Genomic DNA, 24,095 nt, shown 5'->3' with positions numbered 1-24,095 from the left:
AAATTATGTAATGAGGTCCAGATTACACACCTATTAAGTGGAGGAGAGAGGATTTTTGAAGGCATATAGTGACACTCTGGGGCTCACAGTCTTAACCACAACCCTATATTTATTTTTAAAAAGTAAGATTATAATATAGAAATAATTTTATATTTTACTTTTTACTTAATATTTTATTATTCCTATGTCATTTACTAATAATTGAATAATTCATTTAATAAATGTTCAAAAATTTATTCAATCTTATTCTTATTGTGGAACATATAGGTTAAGTTTTGAACGTAATGTTCTAATGTAAAATTTTGTCCATAAGTTTTTGATGTTTTGATTATATTCTTTAGGTAGATTCCTTGAAAGGGGATTGAAACATTGCCAAATCACCACCAGAAAGACTAAATTCATGCTATCACCAGCATTGTATGATTGCCATAACTACATCCTTTTAACATTCAGGATTTATTTAGGTATTTATTTTAAAATCTTTGTCAAATTGGTAGGCCCCCAAAAAGAAAAAAGACACTTCACTGTTTAAATTTGAATTTCTTTATAATTGAGGTTGAAATTTTAAAAGTTTTATTAGTTATTCACTTTCTGCTTTTTGTTATAATTTTCTATTGCATTTAGAAATTTTCTATGACCATTTTTATATTAATGCTAATAGTCATATATCATAATTTTTTCAAATAATCTTCACTGACCCCCATTTGACTATTTTTCCAGTTGACATTTTTCAACTAAAAGAAGTTGGAAATTTTTCTGTGGTTTAAGATTTTTGATGTTTTTCTCTGTGATATCCTTTATAGTTTTACACCTAAAATAAATAATATGATGGGGGTTTATTCTTTCTTTTGGTAAGACCCATTAAAAAATTTGGCCTCCTGGAATCCTTTCCCCTCAGACAATGTGAACATGGGCACATACTCACCCATCCATGCCTTTTTAAAAAATGTAATGTCAATAATTGTAGATAAACTCATCCATGGATTCACTGGGCTTTTACCCTCACTTAATCTTCCCAGGGGCTTTTTTGCCATTTCAGAATTATTTTAACTTGTAGTATTTTAGCTTGTTTTTAACCACTTAGTATTTTTTTGCCACTTAGTGTTTTTTTGTGTGCTTATATTGAACCACTATTAAAAAACTTAATTTTTTTAAAGTGGTACTTTGAAATGGTTTGTTCTTATGAAATTACTTTAAGACTTGTAATCATCTCTAGCTCCAGGTAACTTTCTCATCGCTTGAGGAGATGAGCTCCTGGCTTACTATACTTTCTCTGATATTACCTATGTCATAATTCTTAGTGATTTCAGTATCCTTGTTTCTCCCTGACTCCACCTTAGTCACTCTCGCATACCACAGATCATGTCATTACAAATTACTGTGGCTCCTCTATTATCTCAGTATCAGGCATCCTAATCACTAACCACCAACAATCTTCTGTTTCACACCTTTGAATGTCCTAACACAACCATGCTCAACCCTAGCAAGACCTACAAGACATTGATCCTAACACCTTTGCAAAATCTTAACCTCCTTTCATGTCTTCATTTTTCTCTCTTCTGAACTTAAATCTCATGGCCAGTCCAAGTCATTGCCATGCATATACTCTCAGTTCCCTTTTCCCTGTTTCACTTTGTCATATCTGCTTGTGTAAACCTTAATTCTGGTTTAAACCAAGCCTCCACTTTTTCATGGGTGTACCCATGAACATGACCAGAGAAAAACACAGAGGCATGCTGGAGGTTTTACTTTAAGTTCACAATCACTAATCTGAAGTGGGCCCATAATGCTGCTCAGTAATTATGCTCTATGTCTCTAGTCTATCACCTCTTCCCCTCACCTAGGTGACTTTTTTTGTTTGTTTGTTTGTTTGTTTGTTTTTTGAGACAGAGTTTCACTATGTCCTCCGGGCTGGAGTACAGTGGTGCCATCTCAGCTCACTGCAGCCTCCGCCTCCTGGGTTAAAGCGGTTCTCTGCCTCAGCCTCCCGAATAGCTGGGATTACAGGCACCCACCACCACGCCTGGCTAATTTTTTGTATTTTTAGTAGAGATGGGGTTTCACCATCTTGGCCAGGCTGATCTTGAACTGAACTCGTGATCCACCTGCCTCAGTCTCCCGAAGTGTTGGGATTACAGGCGTGAGCCACTGCGCCAGGCCGATGACTATTTCATAGCTTCTCTTCTCTCTTCAAATGTTCAAACTATCCTCCTCTATCAGCTGATGACCTTGTTTCCTATGTTATAAGAAATTTGAAACAAACAGAAGACAACTTCTACATACTGCTGCTACCAGGTCTAACCTCATCCTACTTACCCCATCTGTTCTCATATCTTCTGTCTTCTCTGTGGTTACTCTGGGATCTATTCTAGCTAGGGCCACCTTCTCCATTGTGTACTAGTCCCATTTATCTTTACTGAATCAAGGATATTGCTTTAGCAGTTCTCTCTGTTTCATATGGATTTTTTTTTTCCATCTACTGGATTATTCTTTCAGCACAGAAAATATTATGACTTCTTTTATCTTAAAAACAAGAAAATTCTTGATGCCACATTTTTTCTCTAGCTGTTGCCTTATTTCCTTCCTTCATTTTCCAGTGGATGTTTTGAAAGAATTGTCTCTAGTTCTTCTTTTCCCAATTTCTCTTTCAGTTCCAGCAGACTTTTGCCCTCAGTATTTTACCCAAACTGCTATTATTCAGGTCATCAATGGCCTCTTTTTTGCTGAATCCAATGGTCAGTACTCAGCCCTCATCTTATTTGATTAAGTAGCAACATAAATAATTGCTGATCACTCTCTTCTCTTTGAAATACTCTCTGCACTTAGCTTCCAGGATACAACGCCTCCTGGTTTTCTTCCTACTAAACTAACTACTCTGTCAGTCCCCTTGACTAATTTTCTTACCTCTCCAGCCAACTAAGGTTCAGTCCTTTGATATCTCTTTTTCTACACTTATTCCCCTAATGGCTTTATTTAGTCTTCTGGCTTTGCTCAGACTTTTCCCCTGAACTGTAGACTCTTATATCCAACTGCCCACTCAGCATCTCCACTTAAATGTCTAATAGGCTGCCCAGTTTAACATGTTTAGAACTGAGCTCTTGATATTCCCTCCTCAAATCTCTCACAGTCTTCCTCACTTTAATAAATAGCAGATCTACCAGTTGCTCAGGCCAAAAAAATTTTGGAGCCTTTCTTGACTCCTCTTTTTCTCTCACACCCCACATCTGTCACCAAATCCCCTTGGCTGTACTTTGAAAATATATCCAGAACCTGGTGACTGTTTCTTACTGTGTCCACTTCTACCACTTTGATTCAGCCTCCATAATATTTTACATTAGTTTCTTTGCTGATTCTCTTTTTGTACACCTGGTCTCCTATAGTGAATGTTCAATACAAACAACCAGACTAATGCTGTTAAAATAAAAGTCACACTGGGCCACCCTCCCATGCCTTCCATTTTATTTGGAGTAAACACCGAAGTCCTTCCAGTAGCCTACCAGATTCTACATGCTTTGTACTCCCTTCATCTCTTTGCTCATCTTCTTTTATAATCACTCTTTCTCTGCACTCCACCACAGTACTTCTCCTGTTGTTCCTTGAACACTGACCATCAATGAACTAATATATGCTTCTTAGGGTACAAACGGCATAAGGCTATCAGGAATATGTATCCTTTTTTGTTAGAAATAAAAATTAATAAAGTTTTGATAAATATTCTATAAGCATGTGATGAATAGGGATAAGAATATGGTAGGACATTTATGAAGAAAAGATAAGTTATACTACAGTAAATGTCACGATTGGAACTCTAGTAATTATAGTGGACCTGACATAAGCTAACTATGTGTGGAAAGGCTATTTATAGAAAAATATTTATCTATTTTTGTTTAATTGTAATGGCATATATTTTTCCTTTACTCTGAACTGATAAGATATAGTAAACAGTACCAAGTTGCTTTACTCAAGATACATGGAGAATTTGTTGGAATGATATGAAAGGCACAGAGAGTATTAAAGTGTTAGAAAGTAAGACCTTTTGAGATAGGCCAAAGGCGGCTAAAAGGACCAAGATAAAATTGACAGTGAAAAACTAGGTTGGTAAAGTATAGATTATTTTTATTTTCTTCAGGAATTATGGGAGTTTTTATACTAGTAAGTAGGATTGTTTTGTTGTTTTTTGAAGTGGTAGCTGTAATCATCATGTTAAATCTTTCATGTGTGCGTTTAGCAAAAATGACCAATTCATTGAATTGCATGGAGTTTTAAATTACGGCTTAATAATTTAAAAATTATTGTATTTAAAATGTTGCTACATTTGACAAATAAAGCTATTTTTGGAATCACCTGCTATATCATATTTTTGCAATTATTGCTGTTTATCATTTTTAAGAAAATTCTGTTTATTTGAAGTTAACTTAAGCGTGCCTCTTTTAAATCATTTAAACCCATTTGTGTTATGTAGGTCTTCCTGTGCTTTCAGAAAGTTGCTGCTGAAATCCTTGGGATCAAATTAAACAAAGCAGAAATAGAACAGTCACAGGTGATTACCTTGAACTTTATATTTAAAAAATTAATGAATTTCTTACAAGGCATTAATTTTCACCCATAAATTCTTTCCCATTTATGCCTTCTGTGTATGTATCTCTAAAAGCTTTGGGAATAGATTGTATGTACGAATCAGTGTTTATTACAGAAGATGGAGAATATTAACTTTTTGCCAAATTATATCCTTGAAACCTCATTTTGTCTCTTTTGTTGGGAAAAAGATACTAGTATAAAAAATTTTTATTAGTGGTTAACTAGTGAGTTAAGGTGCTGACCACATTGTCTGGTACTTCTTTATTTAAATCCTTTTGGAGCCTCTATTCAATTTTAAAACATCCTTGACTGTAATGATATTAGTTTTGATGTTATTTTGTTGTCAGTTTAGTAGTGTTATTAATTAGTAAGGATTTCTATGTTTTTTCATTATTCCTAGGTACTTTTCTTAGGCTAAGAAAAAAACATGCAGCAGCAGCCAAGAACTTTAAAGTACCACTATAATTTCCCACTAATTCATATGTTTGATAGGATGAAAAATCAGAGCAAGAGCCTATAAAGTTATGCTTCAGAAGTGGTTTGATTAGAAGTAACAAACTAATTACATTTTTCCTCAATTTCTTCCACCCTATTCGCACCCTGTGCAACTAAAAAAGTATAATTATATTTTCCCATCCTTAAATTTTTCTTTAATTCTTTCAGAGTTAGTTCTGTATCTTTTTCTCATGGTCTCTCTGTGTGTGCATGTGTGTGTGTGTGTGTGTGTGTGTGTGTGTGTTTTAAAACAATCGAAGCAAATATTTGAAATTGTTATACTGATATGGCTGTTTCTAAGAGTTGATTAAAACATTTGAAACTCTAAACATTTGCTAATTTTAATTCCCATCATTCAAAGACATTTGTTTTAGCACTTGGTATGGCCAGATACAGCGCTAAGATACTTTGTGATGTTTAAATAGCTCCCAGACACATAAAAAGTGGTTACTTGGTTTGGGCCTAGGAGAATATAAGAAAGAGAAGTCACCATGATTTGCTTGATCACACAGACCTTGGATCCCAGAGGTCAAGTAATTCCTTTGCTTTTTAGCTTCTCTGTTTAAATAATGTTTGTCTCTGCTTAATTAGAGAGTCTGTGATTATCATAAGTGATTTATTGGTCATACATTGTAAACTCAGTATAGTAGTGGGTCTAAAAAAGAATTAAAAGACTTTAAAATATCCCTGCTTTCAGTAAAGAAAATTAATAGGTTATGTGCCAGGGGGACTGTGTTATCTCAGTTAATCCTCATAATAACTGCTTGGATCAGGTGAAATTTTATTATTTTATGATCAGGAAGCTGAGACTGTGGAGAGATTCAGTAACTTGATCACTAACCCTTAGTTGGGCAGTGGTGGAGCCAGAATTTGCACCCAGGTCTCTCTGATACCAGTGCCCTTGGTATTTCCACTCTGCCATACTGGGGGAAAGTGTACTGGGCAGTTTGGAGTGGGAAGGGAGAAAATGGGTGAAAGAGGAGCTGGTATGAATAATATACCTGGTAGAAAAGGTTAGGTTGTATTTTGGAAACAGAAGAGCAGTTTGGTTAAAATAAATTATCATTTGTGTCAGAGTATAAAGAGTTTGAGAACAGATTTTGGGGATTTATGAATGCCAAGTTGATTAATTTTATTTGACCTATAATCATTTTGAGGTAGGGCAATAAATGAAAGCAGTTTTTTTTTTAATTATTATTATACTTTAAGTTTTAGGGTACATGTGCACAATGTACAGGTTTGTTACATATGTATCCATGTGCCATGCTGGTGTGCTGCACCCATTAACTCGTCATTTAGCATTAGGTATATCTCCTAATGCTGTCCCTCCCTCCTCCCCCCACCCCACAACAGTCCCCGGTGTGTGATGTTCCTCCTCCTGTGTCCATGTGTTCTCATTGTTCAATTCCCACCTATGAGTGAGAACATGCGGTGTTTGTTTTTTTGTCCTTGTGATAGTTTACTGAGAATGATGGTTTCTAGTTTCATCCATGTCCCTACAAAGGACATGAACTCATCATTTTTTATGGCTGCATAATATTCCATGGTGTATATGTGCCACATTTTCTTAATCCAGTCTATTGTCGGACATTTGGGTTGGTTCCAAGTCTTTGCTAGTGTGAATAGTGCCACAATAAACATACGCTTGCATGTGTCTTTATAGCAGCATAATTTATAATCCTTTGGGTATATACCCAGTAATGGGATGGCTGGGTCAAATGGTATTTCTAGTTCTAGATCCCTGAGGAATCGCCACACTGACTTCCAGAATGGTTGAACTAGTTGTCAGTCCCACCAACAGTGTAAAAGTGTTCCTGTTTCTCCACATCCTCTGCAGCACCTGTTGTTTCCTGACTTTTTAATGATGGCCATTCTCATTGTGGTTTTGATTTGCATTTCTCTGATGGCCAGTGATGATGAGCATTTTTTCATGTGTTTTTTGGCTGCATCAATGTCTTCTTTTGAGAAGTGTCTGTTCATGTCTTTTGCCCACTTTTTGATGGGGTTGTTTGTGTCTTTTCTTGTAAATTTGAGTTCATTGTAGATTCTGGATATTAGCCCTTTGTCAGATGGGTAGGTTGCGAAAAATTTCTCCCATTCTGTAGGTTGGCTGTTCATTCTGATGGTAGTTTCTTTTGCTGTGCAGAAGCTCTTTAGTTTAATTAGATCCCATTTGTCAATTTTGGCTTTTGTTGCCATTGCTTTTGGTGTTTTAGACATGAAGTCCTTGCCCACGCCTATGTCCTGAATGGTATTGCCTAGCTTTTCTTCTAGGGTATTTATGGTTTTAGGTCTAACATGTAAGTCTTTAATCCATCTTGAATTGATTTTTGTATAAGGTGTAAGGAAGGGATCCAGTTTCAGCTTTCTACATATGGCTAGCCAGTTTTCCCAGCACCATTTATTAAATAGGGAATCCTTTCCCCATTTCTTGTTTTTGTCAGGTTTGTCAAAGATCAGATAGTTGTAGATATGTGGCATTATTTCTGAGGATTCTGTTCTGTTCCATTGATCTATGTCTCTGTTGTGGTACCAGTACCGTGCTGTTTTGGTTACTGTAGTCTTGTAGTATAGTTTGAAGTCAGGTAGCTTGATGCCTCCAGCTTTGTTCTTTTGGCTTAGGATTGACTTGGCGATGTGGGCTCTTTTTTGCTTCCATATGAACTTTAAAGTAGTTTTTTCCAATTCTGCGAAGAAAGTCATTTGTAGCTTGATGGAGAAGGCATTGAATCTATAAATTACCTTGGGCAGTATGGCCATTTTCATGATATTGATTCTTCCAACCCATGAGCATGGAATGTTCTTCCATTTGTTTGTATCCTCTTTTATTTCATTGAGCAGTGGTTTGTAGTTCTCCTTGAAGAGGTCCTGCACATCCCTTGTAAGTTGGATTTCTAGGTATTTTATTCTCTTTGAAGCAATTGAGAATGGGAGTTCACTCATGATTTGGCTCTCTGTTTGCCTGTGATTGGTGTACAAGAATGCTTGTGATTTTTGTACATTGATTTTGTGTCCTGAGACTTTGCTGAAGTTGCTAATCAGCTTAAGGAGATTTTGGGCTGAGACAATGGGGTTTTCTAGATATACAATCATGTCATCTGCAAACAGGGACAATTTGACTTCCTCTTTTCCTAATTGAATACCCTTTATTTCCTTCTCCTGCCTGATTCCCCTGGCCAGAACTTCCAGCACTATGTTGAATAGGAGTGGTGAGAGAGGGCATCCCTGTCTTGTGCCAGTTTTCAAAGGGAATGCTTCCAGTTTTTGCCCATTCAGTATGATATTGGTTGTGGGTTTGTCATAGATAGCTCTTATTATTTTGAGATACGTCCCATCAATACCTAATTTATTGAGAGTTTTTAGCATGAAGGTTGTTGAATTTTGTCAAAGGCCTTTTCTGCATCTATTGAGATAATCATGTGGTTTTTGTCTTTGGTTCTGTTTATATGCTGGATTACATTTATTGATTGGCGTATGTTGAACCAGCCTTGCATCCCAGGGATGAAGCCCACTTGCTCATGGTGGGTAAGCTTTTTGATGTGCTGCTGGATTTGGTTTGCCAGTATTTTATTGAGGATTTTTGCATCAATGTTCATCAAGGATATTGGTCTAAAATTCTCTTTTTTGGTTGTGTCTCTGCCAGGCTTTGGTATCAGAACGATGCTGGCCTCATAAAATGTGTTAGGGAGGATTCCCTCTTTTTCTATCGATTGGAATAGTTTCAGAAGGAATGGTACCAGTTCCTCCTTGTACCTCTGGTAGAATTCGGCTGTGAATCCATCAGGTCCTGGACTCTTTTTGGTTGGTAAGCTATTGATTATTGCCACAATTTCAGAGGCTATTATTGGTCTATTCAGAGATTCAACTTCTTCCTGATTTAGTCTTGGGAGGGTGTAATTGTGGAGGAATTTATCCATTTCTTCTAGATTTTCTAGTTTGTTTGCGTAGAGGTGTTTGTAGTATTCTCTGATGGTAGATTGTATTTCTGTGGGATCGGTGGTGATATCCCCTTTATCATTTTTTATTGTGTCTATTTGATTCTTCTCTCTTTTCTTGTTTATTAGTCTTGCTAGCAGTCTATCAATTTTGTTGATCTTTTCAAAAAACCAGCTCCTGGATTCATTAATTTTTTGAAGGGTTTTTTGTGTCCTGTTTCCTACAGTTCTGCTCTGATTTTAGTTATTTCTTGCCTTCTGCTAGCTTTTGAATGTGTTTGCTCTTGCTTTTCTAGTTCTTTTAATTGTGATGTTAGGGTGTCAATTTTGGATCTTTCCTGCTTTCTCTTGTGGGCATTTAGTGCCATAAATTTCCCTCTACACACTGCTTTGAATGTGTCCCAGAGATTCTGGTATGTTTTGTCTTTGTTCTCATTGGTTTCAAAGAACATCTTTATTTCTGCCTTCATTTCGTTATGTACCCAGTAGTCATTCAGGAGCAGGTTGTTCAGTTTCTATGTAGTTGAGCGATTTTGAGTGAGTTTCTTAATCCTGAGTTCTAGTTTGATTGCACTGTAGTCTGAGAGACAGTTTGTTATAATTTCTGTTCTTTTACATTTGTTGAGCAGAATTTTACTTCCAACTATGTGGTCAGTTTTGGAATAGGTGTGGCGTGGTGCTGAAGAAAATGTATATTCTGTTGATTTGGGGTGGAGAGTTCTGTAGATGTCTGTTCGGTCTGCTTGGTGCAGAGCTGAGTTCAATTCCTGGGTATCCTTGTTAACTTTCTGTCTTGTTGATCTGTCTAATGTTGACAGTCTCCCATTATTATTGTGTGGGAGTCTAAGTCTCTTTGTAGGTCACTCAGGACTTGCTTTATGAATCTGGGTTCTCCTGTATTGGGTGCATATATATTTAGGATAGTTAGCTCTTCTTGTTGGATTGATCCCTTTACCATTATGTAATGGCCTTCTTTGTCTCTTTTGATCTTTGTTGGTTTAAAGTCTATTTTATCAGAGACTAGGATTGCAACCCCTGCCTTTTTTTGTTTTCCATTTGCTTGGTAGATCTTCCTCCATCCCTTTATTTTGAGTCTATGTGTGTTTCTGCACGTGAGATGGGTTTCCTGAATACAGCACACTGATGGGTCTTGACTCCTTATCCAGTTTACCAGTCTGTGTCTTTTAATTGGAGCATTTAGCCCATTTACATTTAATGTTAATATTGTTATGTGTGAATCTGATCCTGTCATTATGATGTTAGCTGGTTATTTTGCTTGTTAGTTGATGCGGTTTCTTCCTAGCCTCGATGGTCTTTAAAATTTGGCATGTTTTTGCAGTGGCTGGTACCGGTTGTTCCTTTCCATGTTTAGTGCTTCCTTCACGAGGTCTTTTAGGGCAGGCCTGGTGGTGACAAAATCTCTCAGCATTTGCTTGTCTGTAAAGTATTTTATTTCTCCTTCACTTATGAAGCTTAGTTTGGCTGGATATGAAATTCTAGGTTGAAAATTCTTTTCTTTAAGAATGTCGGCCCCCACTCTCTTCTGGCTTGTAGAGTTTCTGCCAAGAGATCAGCTGTTAGTCTGATGGGCTTCCCTTTGTGGGTAACCCGACCTTTCTCTCTGGCTGCCCTTAACATTTTTTCCTTCATTTCAACTTTGGTGAATCTGACAATTATGTGTCTTGGAGTTGCCCTTCTCGAGGAGTATGTTTGTGGCGTTCTCTGTATTTCCTGAATCTGAATGTTGGCCTGCCTTCCTAGATCGGGGAAGTTCTCCTGGATAGTATCTTGCACAGTGTTTTCCAACTTGATTCCATTCTCCCCATCACTTTCAGGTACACCAATCAGACGTAGGTTTGGTCTTTTCACATGGTCCCATATTTCTTGGAGGCTTTGTTCGTTTCTTTTTATTCTTTTTTCTCTAAACTTCCCTTCTCGCTTTATTTCATTCATTTCATCTTCCATCACTGATACCCTTTCTTCCAGTTGATTGCAACGGCTACTGAGGCTTCTGCATTCTTCACGTAGTTCTCGAAACTTGGCTTTGAGCTCCGTCAGCTCCTTCAGGCACTTCTCTGCATTGGTTATTTTAGTTATACATTCGTCTAATTTTTTTTCAAAGTTTTTATCTTCTTTGCCATTGGTTTGAATTTCCTCCTGTAGCTCGGAGTAGTTTGATCATCTGAAGCCTTCTTCTCTCAACTCGTCAAAGTCATTCTCCGTCCAGCTTTGTTCCGTTGCTGGTGAGGAACTGCATTCCTTTGGAGGAGGAGAGGCATTCTGCTTTTTAGAGTTTCCAGTTTTTCTGCTCTGTTTTCTCACCATCTTTGTAGTTTTTTGTACTTTTGGTCTTTGATGATGGTGATGTACAGGTGGGTTTTTGGTGTGGATGTCCTTTCTGTTTGTTAGTTTTCCTTCTAACAGAGCGGACCCTCAGCTGCACGTCTGTTGGAGTTTGTTAGAGGTCCACTCCATACCCTGTTTGCCTGGGTGTCAGCAGCAGTGGCTGCAGAACAGCGGATTTTCGTGAACCTCAAAGTCAGCTGTCTGATCGTTCCTCTGGAAGTTTTGTCTCAGAGGAGTACCTGGCTGAGTGAGGTATCTGTCTGTCTGTACTGGGGGGTGCCTCCCAGTTAGGCTGCTCGGTGGTGAGGGACCCACTTTAGGAGGCAGTCTGCCCGTTCTCAGATCTCCAGCTGTGTGCTGGGAGAACCACTACTCTCTTCAAAGCTGTCAGACAGGATCGTTTAAATCTGCAGTGGTTACTGCTGAATTTTTGTTTGTCTGTTACCTGCCCCCAGAGGGGGAGCTTACAGAGGCAGGCAGGCCTCCTTGAGCTGTGGTGGGCTCCACCCAGTTCCAGCTTCCTGGCTGCTTTGTTTACCTAAGCAAGCCTGGGCAATGGCGGGCGCCTCTCCCCCAGCCTCTCTGCCATCTTGAAGTTTGATCTGAGACTGCTGTCCTAGCAATCAGCGAGACTCCATGGGCGTAGGACCCTCCTAGCCAGGTGCAGGACACAATCTCCTGGTGTGCCGTTTTCCAAGCCCATTGGAAAAGCGCAGTATTAGGGTGGGAGTGACCCGATTTTCCAGGTGCTGTCTGTCACCCCTTTCTTTGACTTGGAAAGGGAACTCTCTGACCCCTTGCGCTTCCCGAGTAAGGCAATGCCTCGCCCTGCTTCGGCTCGCACATGGTGCGCTTCACTGACTGTCCTGCGCCCACCGTTTGGCATTCCCTAGTGAGATGAACCTGGTACCTCAGATGGAAATGCAGAAATCACCCATCTTCTGCGTCACTCTCGCTGGAAGCTCTAGACCGGAGGTGTTCCTAATTCGGCCTTCTTGGCTCCACCCCAAAAGCAGTTTTTAGATAGAATTAATCTAATGGGATATTTTTATATGTCGTTGGATGGGAGGGAGATTGAGGTAAGGAGACTGAGTTACTGCTACCATGTGAATAAGGCCAAAGTCAAGGTGGAATGGAAAGGTTGGATGGATGTAAGGGAGATTTTAAGGAAGAACCAATAGGGCTTGTAGAATTATTGGATAAGAGAGAATAGAAGTCCAAGATAACCCTGAAGTTTCTTGCCTGGAGGAATGAAGACAGGAGAAACCCAATGATTAGTGGTCTTTCTGAAAGGGGGAATGATGGGCTGGTGCTTCACTGGTGAGAGGGCTGCACTGAGGAAGAATTCCTTCTACTGCCTGAGCTGTGCAGTGGTGATCAGATACAAGGAGACCTCTGGAGAAGTGAAACAACTGGAGGCAAAATTTGGGGGAAGCTTTATTAGCATTAGCTCCCTCGTGTTGCAAGATCAATAGAGTTACTATTTTGACTTTATATATGGGCTTAATATACTGGCATATTTTAAATAAAGAGATATTAGATGTGTTAACTACATAGTTCGCTACCCTGCCTGCACATCCACCTTGTTTTTTATGCTTTGAGGTTTAATTCTATCTTCAGTTTGTTGGTGGCATTTACTCTTAATGCATTCATTTGAAGGTGAATTCAAGTTACTGCAGCTCTCTTCTATATGTTTGTCAGAATTCTTTGTGTATAGCAAGAAGCCTCATTAGTCTTTCTTGATCCTGATGAATTTGGTGTTTTTGCCAATTAAATTACTGATTTTACAGTTCATATTTCTCAGTGGAAAGATTTGGCAAGTTCATCTAAAAGAGTAGGAAGTGCAGATCATATATATATACATATATATACACACACACATACATACATATATATATATACACACACACACATACACACTGAATGTGGTTGTTGCGACATTTGAAAGATTACTGGGGAGATTCAAGGGAATGTTTGAAAGTACTTTGTATTATTCTATAGAAAAGGAGTTAAATGGCAGACTCAGCAGTCCCATTGATGTTGATGCTCTACTATAATAATTTAGTTTGTGACATAAATATTTACAATGGGGTTTTAGTCCTAGTTTCATTCACTGACTATTTAAAGAAATTCTTCTAGTTTATTTCTAACCTAGATTGTTCCTATTTGAGAGTTCTATAAAATGAGTTATCAACACACATTTCAAGCTTTGCAAGGAAGAGGAAGAGAGAGAAAAGAAAGTGAATGCAATTTATTAACACAGTAATCATACTTTGAGGGTCTGTGTAATGCCAGGGGGCCACACTAGAATCTGGGGATACAGAAATGAATAAGAGAAAGTCCCTATCCTCAAGGAGCTCCCAGAATAAGTGGGGCAGCCAAACATTTAAACAATGAACACTATAGATCCATTTTTCACAATTCCCAGTTTGGTTTATAGTTTCATTTGCATCATTTATGTAGTCTTCCCCTTTCTCCCCAACCAACCATTATCCTCTAAGATGGTGTAAGAATTGATACTGTTGTTAACAAGTGTTCTAGTTTCCCAGGTTGTTCAGATTTTTTATTTGCAAAGTACATAGACCTTTAGGAGAGAAAATAAATTTACAATTGCTGTGGTTTAGGAAATCCAGCAATCAGCTCTTTCAGAATACATTAGATAATTGATAAAGAAAAAGCATAGTCCTTTTAGTCCTGCCTTGTGTCCTTCAGTCTGAATTGCAAGGAAGTTTTGCCATATCTACTTGGTGTTAAGAGTTCTTAATACATTTTTAAGCCTCAGCATTTTTACTTGCCAATTAATAAACTATGAATTTCTACTTGGTTTGAACTAGGTATGTATTAGTTTTTAAAATACCAAAAATTTCTATCATGTCTGAAATATTCATTAAACTTGCTAAAAATATATATTCCTTATTGTCCCCTCAAATTATTTTCAGACTGTATCTGAAAGTATCTCACGTAGGGCTTGGCATGTAATAGACATGCTCAAGATTTTAGTTATCTTAATTGGCATATTATTGTAAAGTACAAGTACCCATTTATCCTTTGGTATTAAGGTCCTTTCTGCTTTTTAGCTTTACCTGAATGTTGATCTTCCTCAGATTCTTTTTACCCACATGTTAATTTTTTACGATCATTTTCTCCAGTATGTTTATTAAAACTGTACTGGGATTTCTTTCTTATCCTAAAGACCACTTGTTTTCTTGAGGAGCATATTTTCTTATTTTATACACACTACTCTAACCCTCAGATATTAAACGTTGCTTAATGGATTTTCATATCACATAACATTTTTTCTTTTTCCTATTCACCTTTTAAATTAATTTTTTAAATGAAATTTCAAAACCAGATGTGACTTTAGAGATCATGTAGGTAGACCTTGTTTTTATAGATTAGGAAATTGTGAAGACAGAAGTGAAATAACTTGCCCAATGTTTTGTTACTGGCAGCATATAATGGCCCATTCGTTATATAGAAGAGTAGCATTTTAAAAACTCCCACTCTGTGCAAAGTACTATGCTTTTTAACATGTTATATCCTATATCCGTGCTTTAAATTATATTCTGTAATCTTGTTGCACTTTGAATATATACCAGTCAGAATATTCTGTAATAGTTTACACATCTGTTTTCTATTCTAGACTCTTAGCATCTCAAAAAAACAGATTATGCATTATTTACCTAAATGTCTGCAATATCTGGGACAGTGGTTGGCTTTGAATGAATGACAATGACAGATGTTTTAGCCTTCAGGATGTGTTTACTCCATATTCTGGCCATGACAAACTATGGCTTTTGCAGTGGTAAATATGTTCCTATTATCTGGAGTAAGGTACAATTGCACAGAATCCATCTATACTCCTTACACCTTGTGCCCCAACCCATAGGTTGCTTTCTTACTTATGCCCTCCATTGCTACCACTTCCATTTCCAGTATCCACTTGGCAAATGCTCTTTGAAAATATCAGGGTTAAGCTTGTATTCACCCATATAACTCTTTTCCTCTTAGGGCCACTTCATTATTTTCATTTCATCAACTAATAGCAGAGAATAATCGAGTGTACTTTGTGGCTCTAAAAATAAAGGTTGGTATTTTGTAGGTAACATTTTCTCTAAAAACATCAATAAATGGCTTTTAAATAAGCTGACTATAGTGAAACCACCTACCATGAAGTTTATGACATGGAAATTATGTTTTTCTAATCATAGAAAGTGAAATTTGGAATCTGCAGAGCCTTGGTTATGGCTTACAGTTTGGAAACATTTTACAAAGCTTTATGTCAAAGAGTCAAAACCCCTGAGAGTGATGCTGTCTTGTTAATTCTTCATTAATTTGATGAAAATTAATAGTGAAATCCAAGTCATTTACATTAGTCAGTACTAGGACCAAAATGTCTTGAGCACAGGACAGTAACCTGGTTGTGTTTATAGGATAAGACTTAAACCAACATTTTGTTGGATTAATGAGTTGCTTACTGATTATGAAAATCCCACCTCTTCATTGTCACCATAGTTTGGCATGAAACAATTAGGTTTGGGGAGGTTAGATAATGGTATACAATATTTCACTGATGTACCCCTCCACTCATACCTCATTTGGCAATTGGTATTGCTTCTGTTGATAGCATCAGGCAGAGTGCCTAGTAAATCATGAGTCTTGTCCAAAAGTTAATGCTGCTTGTTGCTAAAAAACTTAAGCAGAAGCCACCCAAGGCTGATATGTTCGTATGCCTCAGCATCCTATTCATTGACTCTCAATTGTTTATAGGATCTTTATTTATAAATGTAATCACAGACAGCAGCTCATATTAAGATGCTTTTCTATCTTAATAAATTAATAGATGCTATTATGAAGGATGCATGTCCTGAAATAAGATATTTGCAATCACATGGATAGGATAGTTTTAAATCTAAAATATTTGGGTAGCATGTTATCTGTGTCATACATATTTGTCACATATGGTCTTTTTATCCTAAGGGTAGCAGCAATTAAGAATATAACAAGGTAAAAATAAATAGTTTCTTATTTAGTAAAACTTAGATATTTGAAAGCAACAGTTGTTGTACTTAAATATTGTACCTTGTGAATTTTTTTTTATATGACCTGCAACTGCATTTTGAACTTGTTTGTTTCTGTATGGAATTCGGAAGTATGGAGGTTAGGATTGGGAGGAATGGGGGAGTGAGCATCATAAGGAAGTCTTGGACAAGTAATAAATAGTATTAAATATAAAAATTGTAAATGGCATATGGCTTCCTCTGATGTCTTCATTCCTCTCCCCACCTTCAAAGATAATTAATTACTCCTTCCTCTGTGTTCCCACAGCATAAGTCCACTAGTTAAGTGTTTAACTTGTATGGCAATTTGTATATGTGTTTATCTTTCCATTAGGTCCTCAGCAACTTGTGAATAGATTCTATGTAAGTCGCCCATACATTCACAGTTTAGAGCGACTGGCACATTGTATATCTTCAGTAAAGCTTGTTAATGGAAATGGAATTAATCCTTTTATTGCACTTTAACATAGAAAAACCTCATAATTCTTCATAGTCTTCTGAAATCCTGGGCATTATATATGTTATATATAATTGTGTTATCAAAAATGGAACTTCCCAATTTGGGAAGTTCATTGGTCATTTCTATTTCAGTAATTAAATAGAATTACAAAGAATAATGTTTCTTGGGTCTTTGTTCCTTTCCTTTTGTATGTGTACTTTCTGCTGTGTGTGTGTGTGTGTATGACATGTTTACATTTATATGTTAATTTTATTTTTCTTCTTTGGTGTTTTTTTCTATATTCAGTCATTGAACATACTTTCCATTTTGTCTTTTTTTTTTAATTCTTTCTTCTTTGTCTCATTTATGTTGTATGGAATTGACAGCGTATTGTCAGGGCAGAAATAGTGAAGTACCCTGAAGAAGATAATCAACACACCAGCTCTGCTCAGAGTAGAATCTGTTCAGTACAGTAGTGCAGGTATTAAGTGATAAATTATTACAGTTTGGGGAGGTGGGAAGGGAGAACCATTGAATGTTATCTTGTTCTTTATTCCTTATGAATAGGGAAGTTCAGATGATTATTGTACATTATTGGAAATTAATATCGCGTCTACGTCTTGATTTAGAACTAAAAAATTGGTCCTCTGCCAGGAGACATGAATTAAGAAATTGGGAACAAATTAAAGTAACATTTCAGTTACTTTTAAACATATTTGTCTTTATGGTTGTGTTTATTACATGTGCAGTGAAGTGGAGAATTGAGGCAGTTATTTCATTATTCATTCCTTACCATTTTTCCTGAAATAGCTTGGTAATTGAAAGAGTATTTTTAAAATTTGCCTTGAATTGCCCTTCTTTGTCTGCTTGTGTGTGCAGACTTTGTAGAGTTGAAAACAGTAAAGGATTTGTTTTAAAGTATTACTTAGAGATGAATATTAAGCATATTGCTAAGTGTATCATTTTAGATATTCCTTGAAGTGTGTGTTAGAGGGAAGAAGGGAAGAGTTAAAATTATCTTTTGGTTTAAATTATTTTAAAAACATGAATATGAAGTAATTTTCTAAATTTTTTCATTATACTGTATTTTGTTAGAGTTGTATTCATAACCAATAGTGAGCCATTTGGAAATAAGTTAGGGATTTTGGAGGAAAGGTTTAGAAATTTGAAAACATTTAAAAATGGGTTGCTCAGAATATTTCTGCTTTATATGTGAATCCTCTTTAACATTTAAATGTCTTCTTACAAACTCACAAACTGCTGTAAACATTCAATGAAAAGTTTTCGCTAAATATAATGGCTTATGGAAATATTAAGCAATAATGTTATTTTTTACTTTGAAATGATGAGTTCTTTTCTGTGATTTAAAATATATGTGAATGATTCATTTAAATTATTTTGCTCTAAATTATTATCAGGGTTTAATTTTTTATTATTGATTAATCAGTTTTTCATTAGACTTATGATAACCTCAAGTTAATGTCATAAAACCAGGGATAACTCAATAGCTGAGTTGCCATTCTCTTCTTGAAAAAAAAAAAAAAATCCACTCTTCATTTGTTTGTCTGGCTTATTCCTTTAATATCAATTCCTGCTTCATTTATGGTGTCCATCATCAGAAGTTCAGCAAAGTTCAGAAAATGAAAATATACTTTAAGGAGCTCTTTCTAAATGTTCTGATGTCCTGATAATAACTCTGTTTTCTTTTATGACAGAGGGTGGTGAAGGCAGATATTGTAAACTACAACCAGGAACCTATGTCAAGGACTGTTAACCCTCCTAGAAGCTCTATGTGTGCAGTTCAGTGAGCACATTTTGCTTTTGTGTTGATAGTTCTAGTTGCCCTTCACCTCCGGGTGGGCCCGAGGACTTCTAGGAACTTGTTTTATCAGTGACCATCTCTGTAGTTCAGTTAGCACTTTCCTCCCAACTTGCTTAATCATTGCTATTGCCTCACAGTAGCAAGGCAGCTGCTTGGATTTGAAAGAATTCGACTTTGGGACCACACACTTTGAATTCAAAATGGAAAACCCATTCCCTGGAATTAGACTGCTTCGTTGCAAAAGAATGATGTTGCTTCTTTGTATGTCCTTGCTTCTTTTTTCAGTGATGTAAATTTTTTTAACTTAATATGAAAACTCTCCAAGTCTTGATCATCAGCCAGGATTTTGCCACAGCAATTTCATTCTCTTATCGGAACTTGTATGTGTCAAAGTATACTTCAGAGTGCAAACATTAAGCAAGTAATATATTTTACCTACAGATACTTATGAAGACATTCTTTCGCTATCTATTGTGAGTAAAAGCATATAAAGCTGTATCTAACTGAAAATGCTTGAAATAAGGCTGTAATAGAAATATTTTTTCATTTTTTAAAAAGGGGCCTAAATTGTTTATATTGTAGTTTGTAACTCACAAAGTAGTATTTGATATTGTATTTTTATTACTGTATCATTGTCATTATGTATTGTGTAATACTCAGGTTTGAAGGCTTTCTGAATTTTGATAAATGTTCAGCTGATGCCCCACATGGAATTTCTCTTGCAAACTGCATAAGAGTACTCCCGAGAATGAGTTATGACATTGTGGATCAGACTGTACCTGATGTTCAGATGTTTTTCTTTCACAAATAAATTTATTTAAATTACGTCTTTTGGCAATTTTCTTTCAAATGTCTTCCTTTTTGTTACAGAAAGGCAGTGTGTATTTGGATACAAAATTAGTGATTCTGTGAAGTTTAGTGTATAGTCAGTCACTTAGAATTGTTAGGTTATTTTGTTGGACCAATTAAAATCCAGACTCCATAGCTTGTCATTTCAGGGGCTCCACATCAGCTGCCTCCTACCTTTCTACCTTTTCTCATGCCACTCCACTGTACCATCATCACTTCTCTGCAAACAGAGCTATGGATTCATTCCTATTTGCTTTGTGATGCTCCACAGGAATCTGTTTGTCTTGGTCATAGTTGTGGTTTTTTTTTTTTCTTTTGTGCTAAGACGCAGTGCCTGGCATGACTGGTGCTCCATATTTGCTACATTGAAGCGGGAACAAAAGCCACCCCTCCACAAAGCCAGTCCTTGTCTCCACAGCTCATGGTTCCACATCAGTACCTCTCTGATAGCCACTGCCCCTTTCTGCCTTGAATCGCTGCTATTTGTGCCCCTGTTTTTTATTGTTCAATAATCCATGAGCTCATTGAAGGGCAGCTCTCGTCTCTTCTCTTTCATGTCTCTTACAGTGCCTGGCAGCGTGCCTTTGTCATAGATTTGCCACAAGTATGTGTAGAAATTTGGATACCTAATTTTAGAGGTGTAAGGGATTTTGGAAAACTTTGTTCACTTCCTTATGTGGCTAAGGAAACCGAAGTGTGGACAGAAAAAGTAACTTGCCAGAGATCATGGAATCATAGAGCTAGACTTGATAGATCCGTCTCTAGGCCGAGAAATTTAAAAAAAAATTTAATTAAAAAAATTTGAAAACTGTGACTCTACTTGTTAGTGGTCCAGCCTCTTTCTATTTTGATTTTTATATTTTTCATTTTATGATAATTTAGCAGACTTTTAAGCCCTTCAAGTGATAAACCCTTCAAGCTATTGCAGCTTATCTTCCTAATATGTGCAGGCCAGTTGACTAGGGATGTTAATAGAATATAAAGTTGAATAAATGAACTCTGAACCCTCGAGGACTTTACAATCTAGTGGGAGAGATGTTTGTTGTTATTGCTGCTATTTTAAAAGCTGTGATTGATTGAAGGCTTCTATTAAACTAAAATTGCCCAAGGCTTTACCTTTAGTAAAAGGTGAGGCCATGCTCCATTTGGTCATTTTGTGTTGATTTCACCTCCATCTATGTGAAAACTGAAGGATTTTCAAAAAATTTTTTTCCTCCCAATACAATTACTACAGTATGATAAAGTATGACTTAACACATATGTATGAATTTCAATTTGCAATTTCAGAGAGAAATTGCAAAAGGTCTATGAGACCAAATTTTTTTAGTGGTGTGTTTATAAACTTAGAGCACTGCGTGGGACTGAGCAGGGGCCAGGGAAGAAAATGACGTTAGTAGGCGTTCTTTGGCCTGAACATTTCTAGGTGTTTGTTACATGGACTGTTTTATTTTCACACCCGTCTGTGAGAGGGGAATTACTGCCTTCTCTCAGAGGAAACCGAAGCTGAGACTAAGTGATTATACGAAAGGCCTTCCTTCAGTAAGGGGAGAGCCCGGTGCTACACAAATTGGTTCTTTGACAGAATGGACTACACTGGTACTGGTTTTAGGCTGCCTTTCATTTGTGAAGATCACATAACTGACGCCCTTCCTGAGAGTTAAATAGGTCTTAGTTTAAGCTGTTCTTTTGAGAAGTGGCGATGGGCCTGTGTGGTCCATCCGCCCTCACACAGTGACTACCTTGACCAGTAGCTTGTGTCCACAGGGGCTGGTGGTGGGAAGTTTGCCCTCTGATCACTCAGGTGAAACAGGAATTGCCCCTCTGTACCCTCCTGCCCGCCTTTAGTCTTGGTGTTATGTCTCTCCCTGCTGAGCATGACTGGTCGTTGAAAGCCTTTTGCCTCAAGGAAAGCTGATGCAGTACAGCATATGGCCAAAGCAGATTTCTGAATTCCATATTACAATTTTCCCCATACCTTGGGTTTTATTTTTGAAATAGAAATGTAAGATTCATGCTTAGTTTACTTTGTTACCTCTCCTGTCTATAGTTTTTAATTTAAAAAATTACAAGTCTTTCCGTCTAGTTTTAGGCACTTTGTCTCCTGAAGATACATGCTATAAAGTTTCAAACACATTGTGGTCACTTCTGCTGCTTATTGAGCTTTTGAAAAACACAAAAGTCTTCAACCAGAACTGGTCATTGGATGCTGCCTTTCAAGTGCACCCTCTATTATGTGTGGCCAACCACTCTGGAGTGGTTTTTGGAGTGGCCCAAAGAACTCCTGTGACTGCTTTATTATTCCAGGAGGAGGTAAGCCAGGGCCCTTTAAAGTTGATCGCTGAAACAATGTGATGGAGCAGAATAGTTTGTGTGTTGTTTAAAAATAGAAAAGTTTTCTGGCCATAACCTGTGCTAGTGGTTGCTGTAATCTTGGATATCCTGAACAACAGTTGCAGGATTTAAAGGAAACTGAAATGCAGACCTGTTTAACATTATGGTAGACATCCATGGGTCGCCTCCCCAGCACACATGTCGTCTCTCCAGACGGTTTCCTAATTTCCTGATAGAACCCTCCCTCAATTTTCAACTGTTTCTAGCTCCTCATGAGGGAGTCCTCATTGAATTAAACCCATTAGGATATTAAACCCGCTTGCTCCAGTAGTTCGCTCTGAAATGAACTGATAACTCCATCATAGCTAATGAAATTGGAGGGGATTTTGCTAAGGTTTCTGAAAAAGTAAAGAAAAAAGAAATGTTTGCCCCCGTAAGTTTTCAGAAGACTCTGCCAGCTGGACTGGAATGAGAAAGGCTGTGGCTCTGAGTGACACTGGCAGCCATCTTGAGGCCACAAAAAGGGAGAGAGCTTGACCAAGGATGGTGCTGATGCCAAGAAAGCAGAAGTGGAAAGTGGTGATGATCCAAGTCCCTGTCACCATCTTTGAGTCCTGGATCCAGCCATGCCTTGAAATGTTCAGCAGAGAGTTAATTTTAATTTTAATTTTAATTTTTTTGTCATTTAGACCAGTGTTATTTTACTTTTTGGTTACTTCTTATATTGGCACCTGTTATGTACTAGGGCCTTTGCTTGGTACCAAAAACAGAGATGGATATGATCTGTGTTTTGCCCACAAATTCATAGTCTAGGCAGGTGGGTAACTCATCAAAATGTAATCAGATTGTCACATGCTGCAATCAAACTAATATAAGAAGATGTAACTTAGCAGTGAGTGTGGGTAAAAAAAAACAGGAATTTCAAATAACAGGAAACAGGGATGACAGTGTAACACAGTTGTTCTCACAAACTAGCATAATCTTAGCCTGCATTAATTAGATGTGTGCATATGAATCACCTGTGGATCATGATTCAGTAGGTGTGGGGTGGGTCTGAGGTTGTGCATTTGTAACAGGCTCCCAAGTGATGCAAATGCTACTGGCTTTTGGATTACATTTTGAATTGCAAGGGATTAGACCATGCCTGTATGGATGCCCCTCTTTAAGGGGATAATAAGTCACTTTAGGATTATAGTGAGGGGATTCAATGTCATAGGAAATAGTGGAAGGAAGACAGTATGTTTAATACGGAAAAGAGAAGGCCTCACACAGACTCTGCTGATAGTCTTCAAATAAGTAAGAGAGTGCGCTTTAGAAAAACATTGTATTTGTACTATAGGACTTAGAGTACCCCAGAAGTAGGAGGGGTGGACAGAGGCTATGGGAAGATTTCCATTCAGGCTAATGAAGAACCTTGAAAACATTTGCTTCCCAAAGATGGAAGGGATTGCTTTACGAGGTTTCGTATCATGTTGCAGGGTTGCAAACTTACAAGCCTTCCAGGGCTAGGTGGTAAATAAATATAACAGGTTAAGTGTGTAAGACCATACGGAGCGGTGGGGATTGACAAGCTGGAGAGCATGTGCCCTGCCTAAAGTCATTTTGATTCAGTTTTTAAAGTTATATTGACCAGCTAAAAACTATGTATGGATAGGGCCACAACTAGCCTATACAGTGCTTTTGTGCCAGTTAGAAAAAATGTGTTTCTTTCTCAAGTCATTTTATTTCCTTCTTTTAGAAAATTGTCTTACTATTTCTTTTTAAAAACAAGGCATTTTACTGTCCTGGAAAATGGGTGATAAATCTAAAGCACTGGTGGCCCTATGGTTGGTAGGACCTTATGGATGGACTGGATTCATAGCCCTATGGCAGTAGCCTTATGACTGGATTCAGCCCTCTGGAGCCCAGGTTACAACCCTTGTGACTGTAAACCTGTTTCTGGATGTAAAGCTGATGAAATTAGGAGAGAAAAGTATTTGTCTAATATTTTCAGAGAGGAAAATCATAGTGTTCAGGCTAGGAAGGCCCTAGGAACATGGGCGGCACAGCGTCTACCCTCGGGGAGGTTTGGGGCTGGAGGAGGAAGCAGGTAAGTTAGCAGGGCATCATGGCCTTGAGGTATCAGGAGAGAATCCATCTGTGGCATGTGTATTCAGGGCAGACAGCAGGTCAGTTCTACCTAAAGAGGAGTAGGGGGACAGATTTAATAGAGGAGGTGAGGCTTGGAGAGAAAACCTTGA

General features: G+C 37.5%; 1 protein-coding gene across 14 annotated transcripts in view; it reads left to right on the top strand.

Annotated features, from left to right (window-relative positions):
• Positions 1 to 24,095, top strand: part of RAB28 (RAB28, member RAS oncogene family) — a 150,212-nt gene that overhangs the window by 100,462 nt on the left and 25,655 nt on the right. For 3 of the 14 annotated variants that reach the window (XR_010116153.1, XR_010116154.1, XR_008651842.2), the window contains exon 6: positions 4,463 to 4,540. Coding sequence is in view for 7 of the 14 variants with exons in the window: in XM_055246688.2 (XP_055102663.1) it covers positions 4,463 to 4,540; positions 18,569 to 18,661 (171 nt within the window). In the remaining 7 variants the exon portion in view is untranslated. Of the gene's footprint in view, positions 1 to 341; positions 4,344 to 4,462; positions 4,541 to 4,978; positions 5,403 to 15,365; positions 15,442 to 16,748; positions 16,778 to 17,239; positions 17,335 to 18,568; positions 19,501 to 24,095 lie in introns of those variants that run through there. The other 11 variants (XR_008651840.2, XM_055246692.2, XM_055246689.2 and 8 more) reach the window with 11 other exon arrangements.

Source organism: Symphalangus syndactylus, chromosome 16, assembly GCF_028878055.3.
Source record: "Symphalangus syndactylus isolate Jambi chromosome 16, NHGRI_mSymSyn1-v2.1_pri, whole genome shotgun sequence".
Lineage (NCBI taxonomy): Eukaryota > Metazoa > Chordata > Mammalia > Primates > Hylobatidae > Symphalangus > Symphalangus syndactylus.
The sequence above is the reverse complement of the archived record's forward strand: the minus strand, read 5'-3'. Positions and strand labels throughout refer to the sequence as shown.